This window comes from Zalophus californianus, chromosome 4 (genome assembly GCF_009762305.2).
Source record: "Zalophus californianus isolate mZalCal1 chromosome 4, mZalCal1.pri.v2, whole genome shotgun sequence".
Classification (NCBI taxonomy): domain Eukaryota; kingdom Metazoa; phylum Chordata; class Mammalia; order Carnivora; family Otariidae; genus Zalophus; species Zalophus californianus.
Window position 1 is genome coordinate 34,234,871 of NC_045598.1, and position 23,829 is coordinate 34,258,699.

General features: G+C 47.3%; 2 protein-coding genes across 8 annotated transcripts in view; both read left to right on the plus strand.

Moving 5' to 3' along the window:
* The window catches only part of KDM4A (lysine demethylase 4A), a 43,631-nt gene extending 34,935 nt beyond the window's left edge, over positions 1–8,696 (plus strand). For 3 of the 4 annotated variants that reach the window (XM_027614330.1, XM_027614314.1, XM_027614323.1), the window contains exons 17-22: positions 72–180; positions 515–700; positions 3,521–3,691; positions 6,750–6,869; positions 7,151–7,243; positions 7,375–7,515. In XM_027614330.1, coding sequence (XP_027470131.1) covers positions 72–180; positions 515–700; positions 3,521–3,691; positions 6,750–6,869; positions 7,151–7,243; positions 7,375–7,515 — 820 coding nt within the window. Of the gene's footprint in view, positions 1–71; positions 181–514; positions 701–3,520; positions 3,692–6,749; positions 6,870–7,150; positions 7,244–7,374 lie in introns of all 4 variants that reach the window. The other variant, XM_027614339.2, reaches the window with a different exon arrangement.
* A 2,057-nt stretch (positions 8,697–10,753) lies between these two features.
* Positions 10,754–23,829, plus strand: part of ST3GAL3 (ST3 beta-galactoside alpha-2,3-sialyltransferase 3) — a 179,707-nt gene continuing 166,631 nt past the window's right edge. For all 4 annotated transcript variants that reach the window (XM_027620586.2, XM_027620595.2, XM_027620576.2 and 1 more), the window contains exon 1: positions 10,754–10,945. The gene's annotated coding sequence lies outside the window, so the exon portion shown is untranslated. The remainder of the gene's footprint in view (positions 10,946–23,829) is intronic.

Here is a 23,829-nt window from a genome sequence, read left to right on the forward strand (position 1 = left end):
CATAGATTGGATGAGGAGGCCACAGGACCTTGGAGCCAGAGATGACTGAGGTAGCCTTTGCCTTTTGGCAGGTGGGTCCACGTCTCGTGTGCTGTGGCGATTTTGGAAGCAAGGTTTGTCAACATTGCCGAAAGAAGTCCAGTGGATGTGAGCAAAATTCCCCTGCCCCGCTTCAAACTGGTAAGGAAGAGGAGATGGGCTTGGGGACTCTCTGCATCGTTGCCCCATTTACATGTCTCTGGGTGGAGAACATAATGTTTCTGAGGCCATCCTCCGCGTGGCCCAGTGGTCCACTTTTACCCTTGGTTTTGGTCAGGGTTTGTGAGTCACCGTATGGTTAAAACTACTTAGTGAGGACACACGTATTCAGATACGAGGTTGAAAGAGGTGTGTGCGTTCTCTTGTCTTGGGAGGAAGGTTGCTCGTTGGGCTTTGTGCATTTGGGCAGGGGAACGGTGGAGGAGACGGCGCTGGTAGCTCCTGGAGTCTCTGGCTTGCTTCCCTCGTGTTGTAGAAATGCGTCTTCTGCAAGAAGCGGAGGAAAAGAGCCGCCGGCTGCTGTGTGCAGTGCTCTCACGGCCGCTGCCCGACCGCTTTCCACGTGAGCTGTGCCCAGGCTGCGGGGGTGATGATGCAACCCGATGACTGGCCTTTTGTCGTCTTCATTACCTGCTTCCGGCACAAGATCCCCAGTCTGGAGGTGAGGGAGGATGCCGGTCTGGAATCCTCTTGAGGGTTTCTAGGATCATTTTCTCTGCAGGCAATCCATTTATTGTGTCAGCAAGTATTCTCTCTGGCGTTCTGCTTTACGGAGCATGCCTGTGAGGAAGGGGCGAAGAGGCAGCCCCCGTCCATCTCTGCTCCCGACCTGGCACCTCCTAATCCATTGGCACCAAACGGCTGTGGTTGATCCCTTGTGATTCTCTGTGTAATTGTTTGCCACTCCTCCTCGAGGGGCCCTAGCTTATTAACATGAGCGTTCCTATTCCCTAACACCATGTCCGGGACAGAGCAGCGGCTCTGCAGATAGGGTGAGCTGGTAGAGAGAGCTCGGAAGAGTTAACCGTTAACCACCATACAGTAGAGATTTTTGTGCTTCTCTAAATAGTGAAGCTTGGAGAAAATTACATGTCATCTTAGCTAGACAAGTTATGAAAGGCTTTGGGTAGAGGGTGGCAGTTGAAGTGGGTCTTCAAAAGTAAGTAGGAATTGTGAGAGGGAGGGCATTCGGGGCTTCAGAGCAGAGCGAACACGTCTCAGGAGAACAACACATAAGACTGGTGCTGGGAATATGGCCGGGCTGATATTGAAAGACAAGCAGCACCACATGGACAGGTAAGCCCCTGGACTGCCCTTCTTAGGAGTTTGAGCTCTCTGAGGGGAACTTTGCAGAAATTATGGTTTTGAGCCATGTTTCTTAACAATTACTCCGGTGGTGGATTCAGAGGCTCAAAGAATAAGAATTTAAGACAGGGAGACTGATCAGCCTGGGAGCGAAGTGAGGTCTGCAGTGGGAACACATAGCTCCACATAGGTAGAGCTTTGAGGTCACATCTAACCGTGGGGTCCTACGATGGGTGGGATTGACAGGGTTTGTTGACCACCCTGGAGAGAGTAGCCTGGGAAAGGGGTGAAGGAGTGTGAGTTTAAGATGGCTTAGGTTACTCCCCTCAAAGATGGAGAGGATGCAAATATGATGATGCTGTTAACTGTGACTGGAACTGATTCAGAGTAGGGCTGGTTTCCAGGGGAATAGAGGAGAGGTGAAAGAGAGGGTAGGACATTTGACTTTGAGGTCATTTCCAGGGAATTCTGGTGGAGCTAGCAGCAGGTGCTGAAAAGCTTCTTTAACTATGAGGGTGAAATTTGGATCTTACGAGTCTTCAACAGGGTAGTTCGGTCCAGTTGCCAGTAGAAACTGGGCTCTGGAGATTTCTGATATAAGGAGCAGATAGCAGAGCAGAAGCCGGTGGAAATAGCTGAGAAAGTAGAGACAAGCCAGTGGAGGGGGATCAGGAGGCCGTGTGCTCTGGGGCAGGTCTGGTATAATGCTCAGTGGTGCCCCACATTTGCCGTGGGGTCTTCTGGTCAGAAGTCAGACTGTAGTTGGGGGAGTTAAGAGTCGAATAGAAGAGAGCGATAAAGCCTTGTCAGCAGTACCCGTGAACACGGTAGTGAAGGACACGAGAGAGTACCAGCCTGGAGGAGCAAGCCCGTCATTACCATGTGGGATCGTGGCAGAGGCCTTGTTGGCTGGCTGGATTCTCCTTCTTCATAAAGATCTTTCACTGAGCACGAGAGGTGGTCAGGTGGGTTAGGAGCTCAGGAAGAGGAAAAATAGTCTTTGTGAGAAAGAGACTGGAGGGGTGGTGGGTGAGGTCGCGCTGAGCCCTGACGGCTCGGGAGCAGGGGTTTGGTTATGGTGCCAGGACAGTGCCTTGGGGATTGTCATCAGTACTCCATATTCTTCAGTTTGCAGCCGTAGACTGCTGATGCTATGAGAAATGGGGGGACTGTTGAGTATTTCTTTCACACTCTTCAAATACTGACTGAGCGCCTGTCACATGTCAGGCCCAGGTTTAGGTGCTGGGAGTACACCAGTGAACCGGGCAAAACCGAGCCTGTCCTCCTGCTGCATACGGTTGAAAGACGTATAGAAACGTGTAAATGGTACAGCATATCTGATGGGGAGGAGTGTGGTGGATAAAAACGTAGCAGGACAAGGGGAGTGGAAGAGGGATAGGAAGGCACAGTGTCAGTAGGTTGACATTTGGATGTGAAGGGGCCAGTGTGCAGATGACTGGGGAATAGCATTTCAGGTAGAGGGAACAGCAGGGCAGAGACTCTGAGGTGGGAACCTGCTTAGCACACATGCTCAGGGATAGCAAGGCGGCCCATGTGACAGAGCGCAGTGCTTGGGGAACTTGGGGAGGAGCGGTTGGGTACGATGCCACGAGATGCTCTGGGAGCCCATTTGCATCAAGGGCAAGTTCAGAATGAGAGGGTGATGGCAGGGCCCTTAAAATGGGGAGTCCCTGGTCACATGCAGCTGAGAATATCCAGGGAACCTCAGCCTTTGTGCTATAGCCCAGAGTGTAGAGCTAGTGCTGAGGTGAGCATGGAGCATTGTCTGGGGCCCTGGACTCAGATCTGTGGAGTGTCCACTTTGATGTGTGTCTAAGCTGTGTGCAGTAGTAGGTGCTATTTGGTCACTCCCTGGCAACAGTAGGGAAGTCACAAGAGTCTCTTATGGGGTAAGGGAACTAGGTGGAAGGTGTAAGACTATGGATTGGGAGCTAAGGAGGTGCTACATTTATGGAGGAAAACAGGATGCTAGTTTCTTGCAGCATCCCTGCTGGGGTGTGGAAAGACCTGGTTCACCTCCCATCCCCTAGTCCTTTTTACTTTTCCATTCCCATGCTTGTCTCTCCCTGAGAAAGAAAAACCAATTGATCTTGGTCCCCATTTTCCAGTCCTGTCAACTGCATGTGGGAGTAACCGCAGCCTCTGTTTTTTCCAGCGTGCCAAGGGGGCCTTGCAGAGCATCACTGCGGGCCAGAAGGTCATTAGCAAGCACAAGAATGGGCGCTTCTACCAGTGTGAGGTGGTCAGGCTCACCACCGAGACCTTCTATGAAGTCAACTTTGATGATGGTTCCTTCAGTGACAATCTCTATCCTGAGGACATAGTGGTAATGTCTGCAAGGAGCTGCTTGGGCAGTCTGGGATGGGGGGTGTTTCTAGGTCTGGCTGGTGGACTGACTGTGGGCCTGCCTGCCATTTCTAGCCAGGCCCAAAGTCCCATCAGTCTTTCCCTGAACAGAAAGAAGCATTTGTATTGGTCTTTCCTTACGAAGAAAATTGTGTGCTGCTGATAGGCTACTTTGCTTCCTCTAGAAGCTCATAGGAATCCGTGTTTTCTGCAATACTTGGTAACGTGCTTCTTCAGTCTAAACCACCCTTGAAAGGTGGTGTAATACAGTGCGAGAGCCCAGGCAGTGGAGTTTGACCAGTGTGCCAGTACCAGCTACTTTGCTTATTAGTAGCTGTGTGATTTTGGAGAATTATCCAACTCTCCTATTGTGCCCTTTTAGTAGGCATGGAATTTGCTTTTGGTTCTTTACAGGTGAAGGCTTTGGGGCGGAATAGAAACTACTTGGAGATATCCCTGGCCTGCTTGTGTTATTGACACTGGCCACACCCACTTCTAGGTTTCCTGGCTCAGTATGCAGGGCTTAGTTCGAGTTTCCCTTACCCTTACTCTGCCTTTTCGTGTGTTAGACTAAGCACCAAGGTAGAGGGATGAAGCCACTTTCTTCTGCCCTTATCAAATCCAGTATTTCCCATCTTTACACCGCATTAGCAACCTAGTTGCTAAAAGCACATTCATTAGTTATAAGGTAGACTGAAGTCATAGTAAAGATGATGTTAATAGTATTTGTGGCAGCAGAATAGCTGTGATTTTCTAAGCTTTTCTAGTATACCAGACCCTATACTAAGCGCTTCATGTCCGGTGTCTCTCACTTCTCATACCAGTTCTGAGAAGCAGGTGGTGGTATCTCTAATTTACAGATCCGTGATCTCAGGACTCTGCTTTCTCAAAGTTATTGAGGACCCCACAGAGTTTTTTTTTTGTGGGTAATGTCTATCAACGTTTACTGGAAATTAAAATGGAGATTAATTGATTTAAAATAATCTGGGGTTTTTTATGGGGCACCTGGGTGGCTCAGTTGGTTAAGTGTCCACCTTCGGCGCAGGTCGTGATCCCAGGGTCCTGGGATTGAGCCCTGCATTGGGGCTCCCTGCTTGGTGGGGAGCCTGCTTCTCCCTCCCCTTCTGCTTGCCGCTCCCCCTGCTGGTGCTTTCTCTTTCTCTGTCAAATAAATAAGTAAAATCTTAAAAAAAATAAAAAGAAAATAATCTGGGTTTTTTTAATTGAAAGATAATGATTTTAAAACAATATTAGTGGGAAGAATGCTGTTTTTTTATAATTCTGCAAATCTCTTTATTAGTTTTTTAAGATTTTATTTATTTGTAAGTAATCTTTACACCCAGTATGGGGCTCAAACTCAAGACCCTGAGATCGAGTTGCATGGTCTACCGACTGAGCGAGCCAGCCCCCCCAAATTCTGCAGATCTCTTTAATGTTATATCTTCATTCAGTCCATTGTGATATATTGTTCTGGTTAAAGTATTGGGAAGAAAATTCAGCCTCACACAGTTCTGTAGTAAATGGAAGGGAGAGGCGTCTTTTAATAGCCTTTCATACCATTGTGATTATTCTTTGATATTACATCAAAAGTCAATGAGTGGTGATTTCTTAAAAGTTAGTTGGAGGGTGGAATCTGAAAGTAGGTCAGTAAACTTTGCACGGTCTGTTACATTAAAATCCACTGGCATATCTTGCACTGAGAATGAGTCTTTACCTATGCATAATTTTGTAACACCGTACATTGGTCATTTAGAAGGTACTCATGCATTGGGCTATGCAGATCTTCCAAATGTTAAATTTTCATTATACAGTATCAAAAAACACATTTATTAGCACCACTATTCTCAGAAGTATGTTTGTTTATTTAAATGATTTTTTTTAAAGTAATCTCTACACCCAGCGTGGGGCTCGAACCCACAACCCCGAGATCAAGAGTCACATGCTACACCTACTGAGCCTGCCTGGTGCCCCTCAGAAATATCTTTAAATTTGGCAAAGCTTCAAGCTTATTGTGGTGATACAACTTTTCTGAAGTTCTGATTTTTCTAAAAGCTTAAGTTTTATTATTGGCAGTACTATCATTTATTTTCCTTGAAGTGACAGGCTTACTTCATTCCTTTCCAAGAGGCTGTCTGCCAGTACTAAAGTCTGAATAACCATAGTTTGTCTGTTAGCCAGTTTTTCAAATAAAGCTGGTGCCCCATGAAAAAAGCAGCTCACAATTCATTTACACAGTGCTTTTCAAGATAACCATTGTCCTTCAGCATGTAGCCAAAGTGTCCGTCTTTGAGTACTTATATGTACTCAAGGACTAAGGTTTAACAAAATAAGTTTTTCTGCTTCATCAAGAGATGTTATTAGGTGAAACCAAGTTTCTTTCTTTCTTTTCTTTCTTTCTTTCTTTCTTTTTCTTTCTTTCTTTCTTTCTTTCTTTCTTTCTTTCTTTCTTTCTTTCTTTCTTTCTTTCTTTCTTTTCTTTCTTTTCTTTCTTTCTTTCTCTTTTTCTTCTTTTTTCCTAAATTATGAGTGCACAGTGGTGAAGAATACAATAACAACTGGTAATGCTTGGAGCCGCTGCCTTGCGCTACGGTACAAGCAGTTTTACCTGTTAGAGATTTTACACCATCGCTGCAAAGGTCAACACAGAGAAGGAGGCTAATGATGTTTTTAATAGTACTCTGAAATCCTCATTCTAGTATTTCTTCAGGGCAGAGCCCTGTCCTTTGATCTTTAGCGGGACAGTTAAAGGAATTCGAGAAGATTCTTGATCTTGGGACCGTGTTTATTAAGTTTACTCTAAGTTTATTCTGGCTGCTCTTTTCTGTCACCTCAGAGCATCAGGAGCAGAGATACCAGGCAGACTTTGACTCAGCAGGCAGGTCTTTAACTATTTTATCTTTTAGGCCAGAGGGAGCCTGCCTTGCTTGGATTTCTGAGCAGGAATTTGTCCTGGTTTATTCTTCCCTAAGTAGATGGTGGTAACCCCAGTGCTCAGAGGGATCTTCCTTTCACTCTTTTCCCTTTCTGTTTGTCCTCAGAGTCAGGACTGTCTCCAGTTGGGTCCTCCTGCTGAAGGAGAAGTGGTCCAAGTGAGATGGACAGATGGCCAAGTCTACGGAGCCAAATTTGTGGCCTCCCATCCCATCCAGATGTACCAGGTAGCCAAAGGTTTTTGTTAGGGGCTGGGGAGTACTTGATTATTCAGTGTTTCCTCTTTGGCTAGAGGTGAATCTTTGCTCTTGGGAGAGCTCACCGGTTAGTAACAACCCTTTCAGAACTTGGGGCTGCCCCATGTCCCGTCTGCCAGAGGTGGCTTCGGATTTGGCAGTCCTTCCTTCAGTGTACTGGATCCTTCCTGTGATGGCAGGAAATTGCCACTGTGCACAGTGGACCAGGGAGTCAGGGATATCTCAGCCAAACGTCTTTGTTTGCTTGGCAGGTGGAATTTGAGGATGGCTCACAGCTTGTGGTTAAGAGAGATGACGTGTACACGCTGGATGAAGAGCTTCCCAAGAGAGTCAAGTCCAGACTGGTGAGTGTGTTTTCTGTGTGCCCTTGGTTCCCGCCTGGGAGGGAAGGAACAAGGCAAGGGTGTGTCCTTTTGTTCTTTCTTTGGGGTGGTTGGCCACAAAGTGCTCATTTGGCCTGCTTGTTCTTCTATAGTCCGTAGCCTCAGACATGCGCTTCAATGAGATTTTCACGGAGAAGGAGGTTAAGCAGGAAAAGAAACGGCAACGAGTGATCAACTCAAGATACCGGGAAGATTACATCGAGCCTGCGCTATACCGAGCCATCATGGAGTAGGTGCTTCCCTGGGCCAACAGGTGCCCAGCCATCGCGGCGAGAGCACTCTGGGGTTCCACAGCACAGCAGACACTTGGAACTCTGAAGTCTCTGAAAGTGAAGTTGTAAAATGAAAAGGAATGGAATAACCGACCCCATCGTCTTCTCATGCCCCCGCTCCCCGTCGCATTCCGCTGTAGTGGAAGGACAGCCTTTCTTGGACATGTGGCAGCAGCTGCCTGTCTCCCCGCTGAAGGGCTGAGCATTGCAATGCTGGGGCCGCACTGGCCCCGGTCTGCAGTGGGGTCGACTCTGCTGGCTGGGCTGGTTGCCTAGGACTTAGCTTCCTAACAATCACCTGCACCAACTAGGCAGAGGTGCTGGTGCTTACTCCCTCCCCCTTTTGTATTTATGTGTGTGCGTGCGCGTGTATATGTGTGCGTGTGTGTGTGTGTGTGCGTGTGCGCGTGTATGTTTGGTCTGGACCAGCTTCTGCCAGCCCCTTGGCCTTTACTTTCTTCCTTGCCTGTCCAGGGCAAACAAAATGTGAAATTCTGCCCTCAGCTGAGCTGAGTAAAGGCTCCTGGGGGTTGGCTGGAGATGGGTGTGGCATCTGTCTGTCCCTGGAACTGCCTCAGGGGAGGCTGGCAAAGCTGCAGTATTGAGATGTGAAGGAGTTAATGCTCCTGCTTATCCTGTCTTGAAGGAGGAGATGGGGATAACATGGGTATGTGCCCATACCACTCTAGGCATAGAGCCTCTGTGGCACAGTATTAGAGGGTGTGGGTGGGGAACACCCTGAAGGGGGTTCTTAATGATGGAAGCAGGCAGAGCCTGATGGGTGATTCTGTCAACAGAAAATTGCAATCATGCAGGGGCTGGGAGGGTTAAGATGAATTGGGGCCACTGGAGACCAGGGGCAGGCTTAGATATGTCCCTGGTCTGGGGGTGGGAGGGAGCTGATTTGTGGGTGGGGGTGGGACTGGAGGGCAACACTGAAGGGGTTAAACAGGTTTTTGCTCCTCATGAATTTGTTTGCCTGGGCCCAGGATTGGAGGGCTTCACACCTATACCCTGTGTATACAAGAATCAGATTTATAATACTTCCCTGTTTTTTGTTACGTATGAACGCTATAAACCAAATTATTTTGAAAACTGGTGCATCACCTTGTCCTTAGCAATAAAATGTGTTGAGCAGAGGATTGGTTGTGTCTGCCCCAAGGAGCCTGAGTGGCTCAGGGTCAGGCTGGGGGTGTATCTTGTCATAAGTTCTGGAGCAGGGCCAGGTATTTTAAGACTCAGGCAGGATCCAGGAAGCTGTCCTAAGAACGATGGGTTCCTTGTCAAGTCCTGCTCCTGTGGCCGTGTGTTAGACCAAGCAAGGTGACACATGGGAGGCAGAGGCACCTGGGGCTATGAGCACCCTGTTTTGCTTCCTTTGCCTTAGGGATGGGAAGGAGGAGATGGGAGGACCAGACCACTTTCACAGTCGAACAGGGTTTGGTCTCACTTCTGCTGCACTTGATTATCTTCATGGAGCTGGTCTAAGTTCATGTCATCTGTGTTCCATGCAAATTGTGGAACCAGCATAACGGTGGTTTAAGAGCAAGGGACTCGAACTCTGGTGGAATCCAGTGGGGTCTTGAAGCTACTCTGGGTTGCCTGTAGTTGGTGAGAAACTTCCCTGGAGGAAGATCTGGTCCCTTCGTCTGGTGGGTTCCTGGGGTATAGGTGGTTGAGAATGGAGCAGCAGCAGGGCAGGGAGGGGCCAGTGACTAAGTGCAGGACTGGGGCACAGCAGAGCTGCTCCAGCTGGCCCTTGGATGACCAGGCACTTGTTTCATGGCCCTGTCCTGGTGCCAGAGAGGCTTGGGTCAGCTCAGCAATTCTTAATGCTTCTTTGTATCCTGGGGCTGGGAGGTGGTTGCTACCTGGTGTCTGATTGGGGGAAGGGGGGAGGGAGGCGCAGCAGCTTTCAAAGATACTTTTCTATGCCAACTCCCTCCTGGGGCCAAGAAAGGGAAGTTGGCTTTTTTGTCCAGCATCCAAGAATTCATTTGGGAGATGAGGTGGGACCAGGCCTTAGTGGATTGTTGAGCCCTGGGAGCACATATCTTTGAAGGGAAGGAACACTTCTCTAGACTGGCAGGGTCCCAGGCCCTGCTGCCTCTCACGGACCCCACCATCTCCGTCCCCATCCCTGCTGAAGGACCCGCAGGGCTGAGGTGCCTGGACTAACCCCAGCAGAGCTCTTAACAGCTGACTTTTTCTAGAAATTCTGCACTTTGAATTTTGGCTAAAGTAATAACTCTGGGGAAATCGAAGTTTAGAGGTGATGAGGCTTGCTCAAATCCCACAGAACAGGCCGTTGGTTTTCTTCCTCACTGCCTGCCAGTGCAGTCAGGCCCAGGCCCTAGAGGACGCACTCCAGGGAAGCCTTTTTGTCAGGGCAAACTGCCTTCCTTTACTAAGGTAGCATCTCTGCGTTGGCAACCAAGGATCGCAGCCTGACCATACCTTCTCCCTTCTGTCCATCCCATCGGTGGTATCACATTTCCAAATTGTGCCCCAGGTGGATGCTGGTGCTCCGTTGCGGGAATGAGGTAGGGTGGGAGAAAGCTGGGACCTCGGGAGCCGCAAAGGGCGAGTGCTCCTGTGCCTGGACTAAACATTTTCTGCCACACTGAAATGGGCAGGACGGCAGGGAACCCTGTCCCTTTATATGCCACGGGATCGGGCAGGGTCGCCCAGCCCGTAGAGGCCCCCAAACCTTGGGCCTCAGGGAGCCCACTGGCGGCGCTCAGCCGGGCTCCCAGGGGCAGCTCCGGCCCTTGTGGAATGACCGTGGCCACCCTGCATCTGCGCCCGCGAGGAAACAGGCTCCCGAGGGGCTGGGTCACGCCCGCGGGCATCAGATGTCCGTCTCCCGGGCATGAAGCCGGGGGAGGATTGCTTCAGGCGGCGGATGTGCTCCGGGAAGCCGAGCCGAGGCGTCCGCGCTGACCTGCAGGCGGGCTCGGCCAGACGCGGCTCTGCACCGCCCGCAGCCCAGGTCCCCGCGGAGGGTGGGGTGGGCGGGTCGGGGAACTGGGGGTGCCCGTGCCTATTGGGCCTCTGCGAGCTTGCGCTCGCCCGCTGCCCGCAGCGCAGCTCTGCATTGGTCAGCCCGGCGCCCCGCCCGGCTCCCGCGGCCCGATTGGCCGCGGATGCCCGACCCCCGGCGAGGGCGCTGAGGCGGAGAGCGGGATTGGTGGTCGCGCCGTCCCCGGGTCGCGGCCGCGCGCTCCGCCCGCCGCTGCGTCCCCACTATGGCGGCGCCCATGCAGCCCACCGCGTCGTGGGCGCCCGCCGGGGTCCCCCGCGGCTGTCGCGGCCGCCTGCACCCTGGCCTCCGCCTTCCCGCCCGCGTCGGGCCGGGCGCCGCCTCGCCGCTGCCTCCCTCTCCGCTGCGGTAAGGGCCCGTCGTGCGCGCGTCGGGGCGCGGCAACCACCGCGGCTAACGGTGGCCGCGCCGCCCCTCCCCTCCCTTCCCCTCCCCCGCCGCCCCCGGTCCCGGCGAGGCGCGGAGCCCGCCGGCTCGCGCTGGGGAAGGGAGGGTGGGGGCACGGCCTAGCTGCTCCCCCCCGCCCCCGAGCAATGAGGTCCAGCTCGGACTGGGGGCTCGGGCCCGGAGCGCGGCCCCCGGGCGACCTCACCCGGGAAAGGGGGAGGGGTGGGCAGCCAGGCCTCGGGGGAGGACGGCTGGACCCGGGCCGCGCGGTGTGAGGTCACCTGCGTGCGAGACCCCGCAGCGCTGCGCACCTTGGCGCAGAGGAGGGACCGGCGAGCGGGCCTCCGCTGTGGGAAGAGGAAGGAAAAGTCCAGGGAAAGCTTGAGCGGGAATCTGCAGCGCACTGGGTAGCGGTTGTCATTAATGACTGCTCTACTCGCAGCCAGACGTTCAGGGGACCGGGTCAGCTTGACGGGCAAAGGACGCTTCTCTGGCTTCCTTTCCTTCTGGCACTTCTCCCCATTGTTAATTCGGGGATTTTGCTTGCAAGACGAAATACCTCCGTGATGAGAGCAGGTTTGGGGGAGGATGGTGTCCCACGAATGTTTTGGACTTCTTTTTTACCACTGCTCATTTTGATGATTCCTCAATAAACTTCATTTCTGTTTACGCTTCTCTCACAAACGAGGAAGGAGTGGAACGTGTGAACTAAATCTAGTAGGTAATTTAGAGAGAGAGAGACCAATGAAAGCAGCTGTTATTTTGTAAAAACTGGGAACTTTTTTGTGGATATAGTTTGAGTTGTCTATACTATACCTAGTTGAACTTGAAGGTAGAACGAAAGCACTTATTAGGTTCCTGAAAGTAAAATAGTCCTCATGGAAAATTAGGTTATTTCTCAGTCAAAATCACCTTAGAGTGATGATCATTGAACTGTTTGGTATACCTAAAAGTCAAAAGGACCAAATGGTGTTTTCAAATCACCTCTTAAGGCAGTAACAGCTCCTAAGATGAAAGATTCTTCACTCAAGGACATCTTGAAGTATTAAGTGATGAATCTCACTATTTTGCATGTCTAAATGTGTAGTCATGGTTTAATAAAAGTAAATTATTAAAGCGGGAATAAGACGTGCATGTTCTTAGAGTAATTGACTTTGGATCATCAATAAAGTGTCTAATGAGTACATATTGTGTGCAAGGCAGTAAGAATATGGGGAAACTGAAGACCTGTCATATAAGAGACTTGTTCTGATCAGCCTAGGAGATAGTTGTGGGAATACAGGGCACACAGGACACTGATAACTGATGATACTGCCTCTAGAATTCCTAGACAGTAGGTAGGAGAGTCTGGGAAAAGGAGAAACCCATGTGTTTGAGGAAGGTTTCACAGAGAAGCTGAGGCTTGTCTTGAGCCATGACTGGGTAGGCCTGGGGGATGAAGAAGAAGAAGGGAGGAAATGAGAAAGTGAGAATGGTCAGGGTGGGCAGGGGAGAACCCGAAATGCTCATGGGTGAATCCAGGGGGTTCTTGTTGGAGAAACTGGGAGGTAAGTTTGTATAAAGAAGGTAGGTGGGTCACATCAAATGGAGAAGTAACTGTCTTCAGGAAGAGCAAAGGATAAACAGGTAGTAGCATTTACTTCACCTAGCCAAAAATATACAGTAGCACTTTGTTGGTTCTTGTTACTTTTCTGATCAATCTCAGCTGTGTGGACTGACAGTCCTTGTGGCTACCCAGGATCTGCATCTCAAGATGCCCTCTGGCCTTCCTTCTCTCCGCTTGTGTTCACTTGTTTGCCAGGTCTTGCTGATAGACCTCCGCACTATTTTTGGCATCTGTTGCTTTCCATTTCTATGGTCATCAGGCTTATTTGGGGTCATTGATACCATGCCCTTGAATTATTGCGGGAACCCCCCCGATATTTTTTTTCTTATCTCACTTCCCCAGTCAAGACTTTTAACAGTTCCCCGTTGTCTGTTGAATTTAGCACAGATCAGCCTGGCAGAGACACTATGGGTAAACTCATTTCTTGCCATTCCCTTGGATTTTACTACTTTTCCAAGTCAGAAGAACTATTTGCTCTTTGTGCTTTGCTGTTTGTGCTCCATATCTTTGCTTATGTTGCTTTTTCTATCTTAAATGACCCCCTTGAATCTCTGATTGTTGGTTCTTACCCATGTTCAGGGCCATGTGATATGGAACTTTCTTTGTGAAACTTTCCTTTACTTTTCTTCCCATCTAGATGGGACTTGTCTCTCCTTTAAACCTTTATAACACTAGAGTCTGCCTTTTTGGCACAATTGTCAACGTAAGACTGAAACTTTTTCAAGTTGTAGACTGTCTTCTTCATCATCTAGCACAGTGTTTTATATATAGTAGGTATTTGACAGGTGTGTTTTATATTCAACATAGCTTTGAACCAAGATGGATGCAAAGAAAATTCTTTGTACAAACACAATATTCATCATAAAATCTGTAAAGAAAGTTATTTGTGTGAGAGAATTCCTTACTAAGAGATCTGATGAGGGGCACCTGGCTGGCTTATCAGTGGAGCATGTGATTCTTGATCTCTGGGTTGTGAGTTCGAGCCCCACATTGGATGTAGAGATTACTTAAAAATAAAATCTTAAAAAAAAAAAGATTTGATGATCTGATGTATTGATCTGGGTACCTTGGATTAGGCTACATTAACAAAAATCCATTAAGACTTAAGTAGCGTAACAGAACAAAAGTTGATTTCTCATTAGCATGAGTGCACAGGGAACTGTGCTCACAGTCACTCAGGGACCCAGGCTGATAGAGACTCCATCTGAACATAGTGTTTCGATGATCATTTTGATTGAGTGAAAGAAGGTGGTTAGGGGGCACGGTCCCCAGATGGCACGTGTCACTTTCATTCACATTTCATCAGCTAAGGCAAGTCACATGGCCATACCTAACTTTAAAGAAGAGGAGCACCTGGGTGGCTCAGTTGATTAAGTGTCCGACTCTTGATTTCAGCTCAGGTCATGCATGATCTCAGGATCGTGGGATTGAGCCCTGCATTGGGCTCTGTGCTCAACGTAGAGTCTGCTTGTCCCTCTCCCTCTGCTCCTCCTCTGTGCACGCTCTCTCTCTCTCAAATAAGAAATAAACAAAATCTTAAGGAAAAAAAAAAAGACGCGGAGCAGGGAGTTGCAACCTTAGCATGTGCCTGGAAAGCAAAGAGCCAGATCGAATTGGTGGGCAACGTGAAGGACTGCTACATCTTTTATGAGTACCACAGTCCACAGAAGATTGGAGGTAGCAAAATCAGATGGCCTGCTAGAGACGAGCATATTGACAGTAGCAAGAAATAGGATCTCTAACTAGGCATGGGAGGAGGGTGGGTTGGGAAGTTGGGACTCCATAACAGGCACTGTACATGCCTACAGGCCGGGGCTGCTGGTACAAGGGCAGGCTGGTGTACCCGAGTCCCAGCAGAGACATGCCAAGGGCATCACTGTTTTACAGTGCCCTCAGTAGTGAACACAGGAAAGGTCCTGAGGCATCCCTCAGGAATATAATTTAAATTTTTATAAAAATTAAATTATATTCAAGTTATTTAGCCAGGAAGAGTGAAATAACTGGAGGTACATTTTCACTTGTATAATTAAACTAAGAAGGAATCTTAGTTTAGCGTTGGTTTAATTGGGTTTCCTTGAGGCCATCAAACTTTGGTATTTGGGGAGGAGATTTCACTTTTTTTTTTAAGATTTTATTTATTTGAGGGGGGGGGGAGGGGCAGAAAATCTCAAGCAGACTCCGCATTGAGTGCAGAACCCAAATTGGGGCTCGATCTCCTGACCATGACCTGAGCCGAAACCAAGAGTTGGATGCTCAATCGACTGAGCCACCCAGGCACCCTGAGATTTCACTTTCGATAAAGAATAGAAACATGGAGTGCTGTTTGGAGCCATGGTTCAGGAGACAAGATCTGGGTTGAAATCTTGTCTCTGTCACTAATTGACGTTGAGCAAGTGTCTTCTTGAGCCTGAGGTCATCAGTAAAATGCATAGGGTGTTTTCAATGCATAGGGCGAATCAAAAGAATTGGTTTATGTAAAATGCTTTGCATAGTACCTGGTTCAGAGTAAGCACTCATGTTCGTAAACATCACCAGGAGCAGCAGCATCAGGGTTTGAAAAAAAACTTTGAGAAAGCCCAGGAACGTAAGTAGAAGGGTTCCCTCAGATTTTCTTACCTTTTTTTCCTTTCCTTGGATAGCATTCTTACCACACCTTTCTTATTTTCACATTTGTCATATTTGATTTTACTTAGTTGTGTTTATGTCTGTGTCTCCCATCACACGAGGCACTCTAGTCATTCCGCAAATATTTACTGAGCAGGTGCTGTGTGCAAGGCCCTGTGCTAGGATCATGGCATTGTAAATAAGAAAGGGATGTCCCTGGCCTAAAGGAGCCTATAGTCTGGTAGGACCGGAAGCCAGTAAACCAGCAGTTAAAATACATTGTCACAAGGGCTTTGTTTTGAGGGTCCTGTGAGATCTCCAAAACGAGACCTGGTATCACACTGGGTTTATAAATAACGGTTTTCCAGAAGAGTTTACACCTAACCGAGGTCTTGAAGAATCGCTAGTTATTAGCTGGGTGGATGTGGGTTTGAAAGGCTTTCTGACAGGAAACGATGTGTGTAATGGCCTAGAAACACGAGAGAGTGTGGCTACATCCTGAGGACACTTGAGTGGCAGGAGAGAAAACGGAATGTGTGGAGGCTGCGAAAGGCAGCTTGCAAAGGCTTTGTGAGTTCAGGAGTCAGAGCTTTATCCTGCAGATGATTAGGAGCCACTGAAGGATTTGAAGGTAGGAAATCAGCTTTGTTTCTTATTAAGGTGACTGCGTGTGAAGGAGGTGGAGGAGTGAATACTCCGTTTCCCTGACAAGGGAAGTTCTGGGATTTGCAGCTGTTGTCCTGTGCCTGCTACACAAGGATGTTGATGTCTGGGGAGAGATGAGAGTGAGGTGAGTGGGGGGAGGGCACCAGTTAGACAAGGGCAGTGATGTGACTGGGTAGTCGGGGTCTTTCCTCGGGGTGGAGGAGAGCGCCATGGACAGGGGTCTGCAGACCAGGATTTCCATCATGGTTTCCCTAGTTTCTGCAGTATGACCTTGGGCAAGCTCCAAAACCCCTTGTGTCTTGTTGGTTTCCAAATTTGTAAAGTGGGGTTAAAAATCCCTACCTTGCAAGGTTGCTGCTCTGGGAATTCAAGCAAATAGAAAGCCTGGCGCTATGAGATAACATAAGGGACCTCTTATAATAAAAATAACAGTTTTAAGACTTCTGATGTTTAGGATATTACCTGGTTCATAGTAGGTGCTCATAAGCCTTTGATCCCACTGTCTTGAGATAGCCACCGCCCACATTGTGGTTTTGTTTGTACATCTTAAGTGATTAGTGAATGCGGGTCTGGGAGTGGTAGGCATGGGGAATTATTCTGAGACCAAGAAGGGAAGGACTGGTAGGGATATCATACCAACTTAAACGTTCTTTAAATGCCAACAAATTACATATGGCTCTTGAGCTGCTCCCCGCCCTCACCCACAAGTGCACACACGCCTGCGCCTGGCATTAACTGTAACACGCACACTGCATGTGCGACCAGACTGCGTACCTCTTGGGCCTGTCCTCCTTGACTGCTTCCCCTTGAAGTGCTGCTCCTCTTCAGTCTTCTGAGCATGGTTTCAAAGATGATAATGGGGCTTTAATCAGATTTGTTTTCCATTAGGTTCCTCCCTGGTCATCCTGGCTGACGGGAGTTCCTCCCCTCTGAGCTCCTGTACGGCTTAATTTATGTTACTCTGATTAAATGTCATCTACTGTCTTTTTGTCTTACTACTATTTGTCTACACGTCAGTACATTTCCCCTTTTCCTTGATGTCAGCTTTCTTACAAAATAATGGAAAGATGGCATGTTTATGTATTTTTGACATGACTTAAAAACCCACTGAAACCTTTTGTTTGAAATATGTTGAAAGGGTTAAAAATTCTATGACGGGCACCTGGCTGCCTCGGTTGGTGGAATGTGTGATTTTTGATTTTCGGGTCGTGAATTTGAGCCCCACGTTGTGTGTAGAGATTACTTAAAAATTTTTATTAAAAAAAAAAAGAGGGGCGCCTGGGTGGCTCAGTTGGTTAAGCGTCTGCCTTTGGCTCAGGTCATGATCCCAGGGTCTTGGGATCAAGCCCCACATCGGGCTCCCTGCTCAGCGGGGAGCCTGCTTCTCCCTCTGCCTGCTGCTCCCCCTGCTTGTGTGTGCTCTCGATCTCTCTCTGTCAAATAAATAAATAAAGTCTTTAAAAAAAATAGGAAATCTTTAAAATTTAAATTTAATTAAAATCTTTTTTTAAAAATCTTTTTAAAAAAGGAAAAAATTCTATGGCTAAGTTTTTTCCCTTAATTAATTAATTAATTTAAGTAATCTCTACACCCAGTGTGGGGTTCAAACTCACTCCCCGAGATCAATAGTCACATCTCTTTGGACTGAGCCAGCCAGGTGCCCTACCACTGAGTTTTTTATTTTATTTTATTTTTTTATCTTTTTTTTTTTTTTAAAGATTTTATTTAATTATTTGACAGAGAGAGACACAGCAAGAGAGGGAACACAAGCAGGGGGAGTGGGAGAGGGAGAAGCAGGCTTCCCGCTGAGCAGGGAGCCCGATGGGCTCGATCCCAGGACCCTGGGACCATGACCCGAGCTGAAGGCAGATGCCCAACAGCTGAGCCACCCAGGTGCCCCATACATGACACTTTTATATCTTTTTGGCAACAAAATGAAATAAGGTGGAAACACTACCAAACATCAGTTTTTGTTTTTTATTTTGTTTTTTGTTTTAGAGAGAGGAGGTGAGGGGCAGAGGGAGGGGGGGAGAGAGAGAGAGAGAGAGAGAGCATCTTAAGCAGGCTCCCCGCCCAGTGTGGAGCACAATGTGAGGCTCAATCTCACAACCCTGAGATCATAACCTAAGCCGAAATCAAGAGTCTGACACTTAACCGACTCTTGGAGTCCCCCAAACATCAGTTTCAAAATGCAATCAACATAGTTTCTTTTAAAAAAGTAACTAGTTTCTAGCTTTGGTTAAGACATGTCCTTTATCTTGAAAGAACGGTTGTGAATATTTTTGGAATATCTGCTTAAGTACCATACTGCTAACAGATACTTGCCATTGCAGTAATGGTCAGCAAACTTGGAACACCAGTGTTTTTCTAAAAGAAAAATACACAACTGCTCTTTTAGGTCTAGAAATCGTTTTTTTTTTTTTTTAGATTTTATTTTATCTTTTATTTATTTATTTTTTATGTAGGCTACACGCCTAGTGTGGAGCCCAGGGCTTGAGCTTACAATCCTGAGATCAAGACCTGAGCTGAGATCAGGAGTGCGACACTTAACTGACTGAGCCACCCAGACACCCCTGAAGATTCTATTTTTAAGTAATCTCTACACAGTGTGGGACTCGAACTCACAGCTCCGAGATCAAGAGCTGTGTGCTCCACTGACTGAGCCAGCCAGGCACCCCTAGTTCTAGAAATCTTACACGTCCCCGGCCAAACAATGCTTAGAGAACTGCTTTGAGGTATAAGATTTTGTGGTTACTCACCATCTCATTGTCACATTTGGCTATGATCCTATTTAAAAGATTCCATTCTTAGGAGATTAGCCACATTGATGTCATTCTGTAAAGCATAAACTGCACTACACCCCAAAGCGGGTGAGCAAATGACGGCGCCCATCGCCTCCGTGCTGTGGGATTTCACACTCCCTGAGGATTCTTCCTGAGCCTCACGTGCCACGAGACGTTTGACAGAGGGGTTGTGTGAATGTCAGTTGAGGCTAACTATCAGAAGCATTTATCAAGAAGAGTTTCGTTTTCTTTCTGTGCCGTGGCGCGTCATGCGGGGTATCCTCTGAGATGGCGTGTCGTGCGGGGTATCCTCTGAGATGTCGCGTCGTGCGGGGTATCCTCTGAGATGGCGCGTCGTGCAGGGTATCCTCTGAGATGGTGCGTCGTGCGGGGTATCCTCTGAGACGTCCACCCTCTCTGAAGGCGGAGGGTCTGAGCTGTTGCAGTGGCCTCGTCTCGCTCTTTGGCTTAGTCTTCTCCAGGCTGTGCTCCATCCCGCTACTCCAGTGACCTTCCTAAACTACAGGTTTGACTGTCGTGTCTCTTAATCCCCTAAGTGGTTCTTTATTGCTGGTGGGATGAACTTCAGATTCTTTAGCACGGCATCTAATGCCTCTCCTACACTTTTACTGCTTCACCTTCTTTGCTGAGGCTTTTCCTAAACGTTACAGATGGTTGTTAATTTCCATCATCTCATAATGTTGTTCATACTCTGCTTGCATCACATTGCTCTCCAGGGCAGGTACTGCACTGTGCTCCTGCTGTTGTCCTCAGGTGCCTAATAATGGCTTCTGCCTGGACATATGTTACAATGCATGTTATATACATTAGGCTAATATGTTATCTATTTATATGTTAATATGTTATGTTATTATATATAAAATATGTAATATATATATATATAAAAGACATGGGCAGATAAAGAATATGGAACTACTACATAGGCCTAAGACATTTAAAGTCTCAAATAACAGCAATGAAGGGGAACATTTATCCCATATTTTATTTATTTATTAGAGAGAGAGAGAGACTGTGTGTGTGCATGTGCGGCAGGGAGGGGCAGAGAGGCAGAGTCTTTTTTTTTAATTAATTAATTTTTAAAAAAGATTTTATTTATCCATTTGACAGAGAGACACAGAGAGAAGGAACACAAGCAGGGGGAGTGGGAGAGGGAGAAGCAGGCTTCCCGCCAAGCAGGGAGCCCGATGCGGGGCTCCATCCCGGGACCGTGGGACCACGACCTGACGACCTGAGCTGAAGGCAGATGCTTAACAACTGAGCCACCCAGGTGCCCCAGGGAGAAAGAGTCTTAAGCAGACTCTGTACAGAGTGCGGAGCCCCACGTGGGGCTCAGTCCCACAACCCTGAGATCATGACCTGAACTAAAACTGAAAGTTGGACGCTTAACCAACTGAGCTTTCCAGGTGCCCCTTCTTTCTTTTTTCTTTTTTTTTTAAGATTTTATTTTTCTTTTTTTTAAAGTTTATTTTTGGTAATCTCTACACCCAGTGTGGGGCTCGAACTCAAAACCCCAAGATCAAGAGTGGCACACTCCACCCCTTGAGCCAGCCAGGCGCCCCCATGTGTTCTAATGATGTCTTTTACACTTACAACAACAGAACAATATAATGATATCTGTCACTAAGTCTTAATATGCCATATCGCTTCAGGGTTTTGTTTTGTTTGTTTCGCTTAAAGAAATAAAATGCTACATTTCCAGTAAATGCCCCCTATGTATTATTTAAAGTTTTTAAATTCCCATGCATGTCTTTATGGTTTTGCTCCATGTTCTGTGCCCACACACGGCACGCAGCAGGGTTGCTGGCAGACGGGCCAGCAGGCTTCACTGGAGCACTGCCCGTGCATGCCCATGTGTGAGTGTGGTTACTGACTGCTCTCAGGCTGCAGTTCTCTGTGTCTAGTTTTCTGGACACATGGCCATCTCCCAGCCCCCTTCAACACCAGCCCCCACCCTTTGATCTCAGTTGGCCCAGGCAAAGGAGGGTCATGTTTTCACACATTCCAGTTGAATTTTCTCAAGACTGATTGTTTTCAGCATTTTTAGTCTTACACATAGAATTTACCTTTTCAAAATAAAACATCATGTCTACAACCTTGTCCCCCGAACACCATTAAAACATCATTAACCAAAACCCCCTTAAAACCAAACCTTAACAGCTCCTGTTCAGAAAGGGTCATTTTGTTTGCTTGTTTGTTTTTTGGGTAAAAACAAAGATGAACTGAAAGTTGTGTTCTCTTGGATCCCTCCACCCCCCCCGCCAACCTGGCTTCTCCTCAGCTACTACTGAAGGGAGCATTTGGTCAGAGACAAAACATTTTTCAGCTTTCAGCTTCTGTCTTCTATTTTTATAAGCTTGGTGGATATCTAATTTCTACTTAGAAAGTCACTGACCACCTGTGTTACCGGAGTCTGGGTCCAATCAGGAGAGAGAAAGCACATGGTGTTTTGAGCAGGTAAACTTTAATGCAAGAATTATTAACTGTAACAGGGATTTGGAGTAACATGAGCTCAGCTAATAAGAAGTAAAGAAATAAGCACATGGAAGGATGCTCAACACCATGAGCCACCAGGGGAATGCAAAGCAAAACCAGAACGAGCCACTTACCCTCACCTCAGCTCTCTCTGATGATCCATTTTTGCATATGTATATATATATATATATATATATATATATGTATATTTATTATATATATGTATATATTATATACTTATAATAATTTGTAGTGTATGTTTATATATATATATATGTTGTTCCATTTGCTTAGTTCACACCCACTAGGACAGCTATAATCAAAAAGACAGATAATCACTAGTGTTGGCACAGGTGTGGAGAAATCAGAACTCTCATACATTGCTGATGGAAACGTAAAATGGTTCAGCTGGCATTTCCTCAAACAGTTCGGTGTAGAGAGTTACCACGTGACCCAGGTATGTATCACTTGTAGGTGTACCCAAGTCCTTCTCTAGGTATGTACCCAAGAGAAATTAAAATTTATGTCCATGTAAAAACTTGTACATCAGTGTTCCTAGAAGCATCATTCTGCCAAAAAGTGGAAACAACCCAAACGTCCATCAACTGGTAATTGGACAAATAAAATGTGATTTATGTTCATACGATGGAATGTTATTTGGCGCTAAAAAGAAATGCAATACTGATCCATGCTACAACATATGTGAACCTTGAAAACATTAGGCTAGGTGAAAGGAACCTGTCACCAAGGACCACATATTGTATGATTCCTTATATATGAAATGTCTATAAACATTTGCCTATTCTGTAGAACAGAAAGTAGATTAGTGGTTGCTTAGGGCTCAGAGAACGGGAGGTTGGGCAGGAGGTTGGGCAGCTCGGGGTGCAGGATATCATTTTGGAGTAATGGAAATGTTCTAAAATTGATTGTGGTAATGTTTGCCCAACTGTGTGAAAATACCAGAAGCCACCGAAATGTCTACTTTGAATGGGTGAATTGTATGGTATATGAAGGATACCTCAGTAAAGCTTTTCTAAAGAAGTAAAGAGAACTCCAGAAGAATATAGATGTAGCACATGTAAGGAGTAACCAGCACCCCGGGGCTGGGAGAGCGTGCTCAATGAAGAACCCCCCAGTCTACCCCACACCTGGTGCAGGCTGAGATCCAGACTTTGGGGTGTAGTGGACATGACCGTGGCTCACTGGGTTGCAAATGAGTTACTGTGATGCTGCATGGTGGGATTGGCTGGAAATCAGCCTTCTGGGGTGTTGGGGGGAAGCTGTTTGCAGAGAGGGGTCTCACTCTGCTACACAACTGCCCAAGAGGGGTGCTGAGGGCGACTGTTGGCTGCTACTCCTCACTGCTCATAGCCGGGCACTGGACAAGCCAGGTGTGCTATAGGAGCCTACCCGGAGGAACACACTGGAACCCAGAAACAAAACCCCTTTTTCCTCCTGCAGTGGCTCTTCAGCACCTTCTACTGACAGAGCTCAATATCATGCCAAGCGGCAAAGAAAACTACATGGGTGCAGATCCATCTTGACAGAGCAAGCAAACAGGACGATTGTGGAGCTGAGAGGCAGTGAATATGTAACCCACGCAGGAGTCATCAGGACCTCAGCATCCCCCTAGCTTTTTAATTCCCTTTGGGGGGCGGTCCCAAGGTTGTCCTTGCCCCTAGCCCTACTGTGGTTTGGAGAAGCCAGGACACTGTATCTTTGGGCCAACTTGCCCTCAGCCCAGCTGTCTCTAGTCCATTTTTACATATCTTTTTCTGTTCTGTTTGCCTGGTTCACTTTTTCAGACACCAATTATGCTTAGGCTGGATCTCCTATGGCTGCTATTGCAGCATGTTTTAGTAATCCTTTTATACTTTTTATTCTTTTTCATTTTTTTTTAAAGATTTTATTTATTTGAGAGAAAGAGTGCGGGTGCACGTGTGAGCATGAGCAGGGGAGGGGAGAAGGACGGGGGGAGAGGGAGGATCATGACCTGAGCTGAAGGGAGGGCAGACGTTTAACTGAGTCACCCTTACTCTTTTTCATTTTGTCTTGCTTTTTTTAAATCCACCATCATTTTCTCCCTCCCTCCCTTCCTTCCAATTTTACTTTTTTAAAGTAAGCTCTACACCCAATATGGGGCTCAAATCCTGAGATCAAGAGCCACGCACTCCACCCCCTGAGTCAGCGAGGCGCCCCCGCCATTGCTTTCATGATTCTTAATGTCTTTTCAGCAGTGACCACTTTGTTGTCTACCGCTGAGGCTTTCATTTCTGTGATGGTGTTATATTTCTTTGTTCACTCTTCCTGAATGCTCATTTTACTTTATTTAGAAAAATGGCGTTGTCTTAGTATTTTTTCCCTGAGCTCTTCCTTTCATGTCTGCTCTTAGTTAGGTCTTGTTTTATAGAGCCATTTGGGAGTGGGTGGAACTGGGGTAATCTCTGTTAATGATCTTTATCTGTTCTGTAACCACATTTTTTCTGTCCTGTGGTCTTCATCTACCATGTTTTGCCCCAGCCCTCCCCATTCCTTTCTTCCACTGTGTTGCAGCATTTTTGTTTAGATCCTGTACTGATTTCTTTTTATTGTTGTTTTGATATACTCTGGCACCTCTTCAGATGAAAAAAGTTACGTGACTGAAGCCAGATCATTGGGATTTGAATCCTGGCTTTGCCATTTACTAGCTCTGT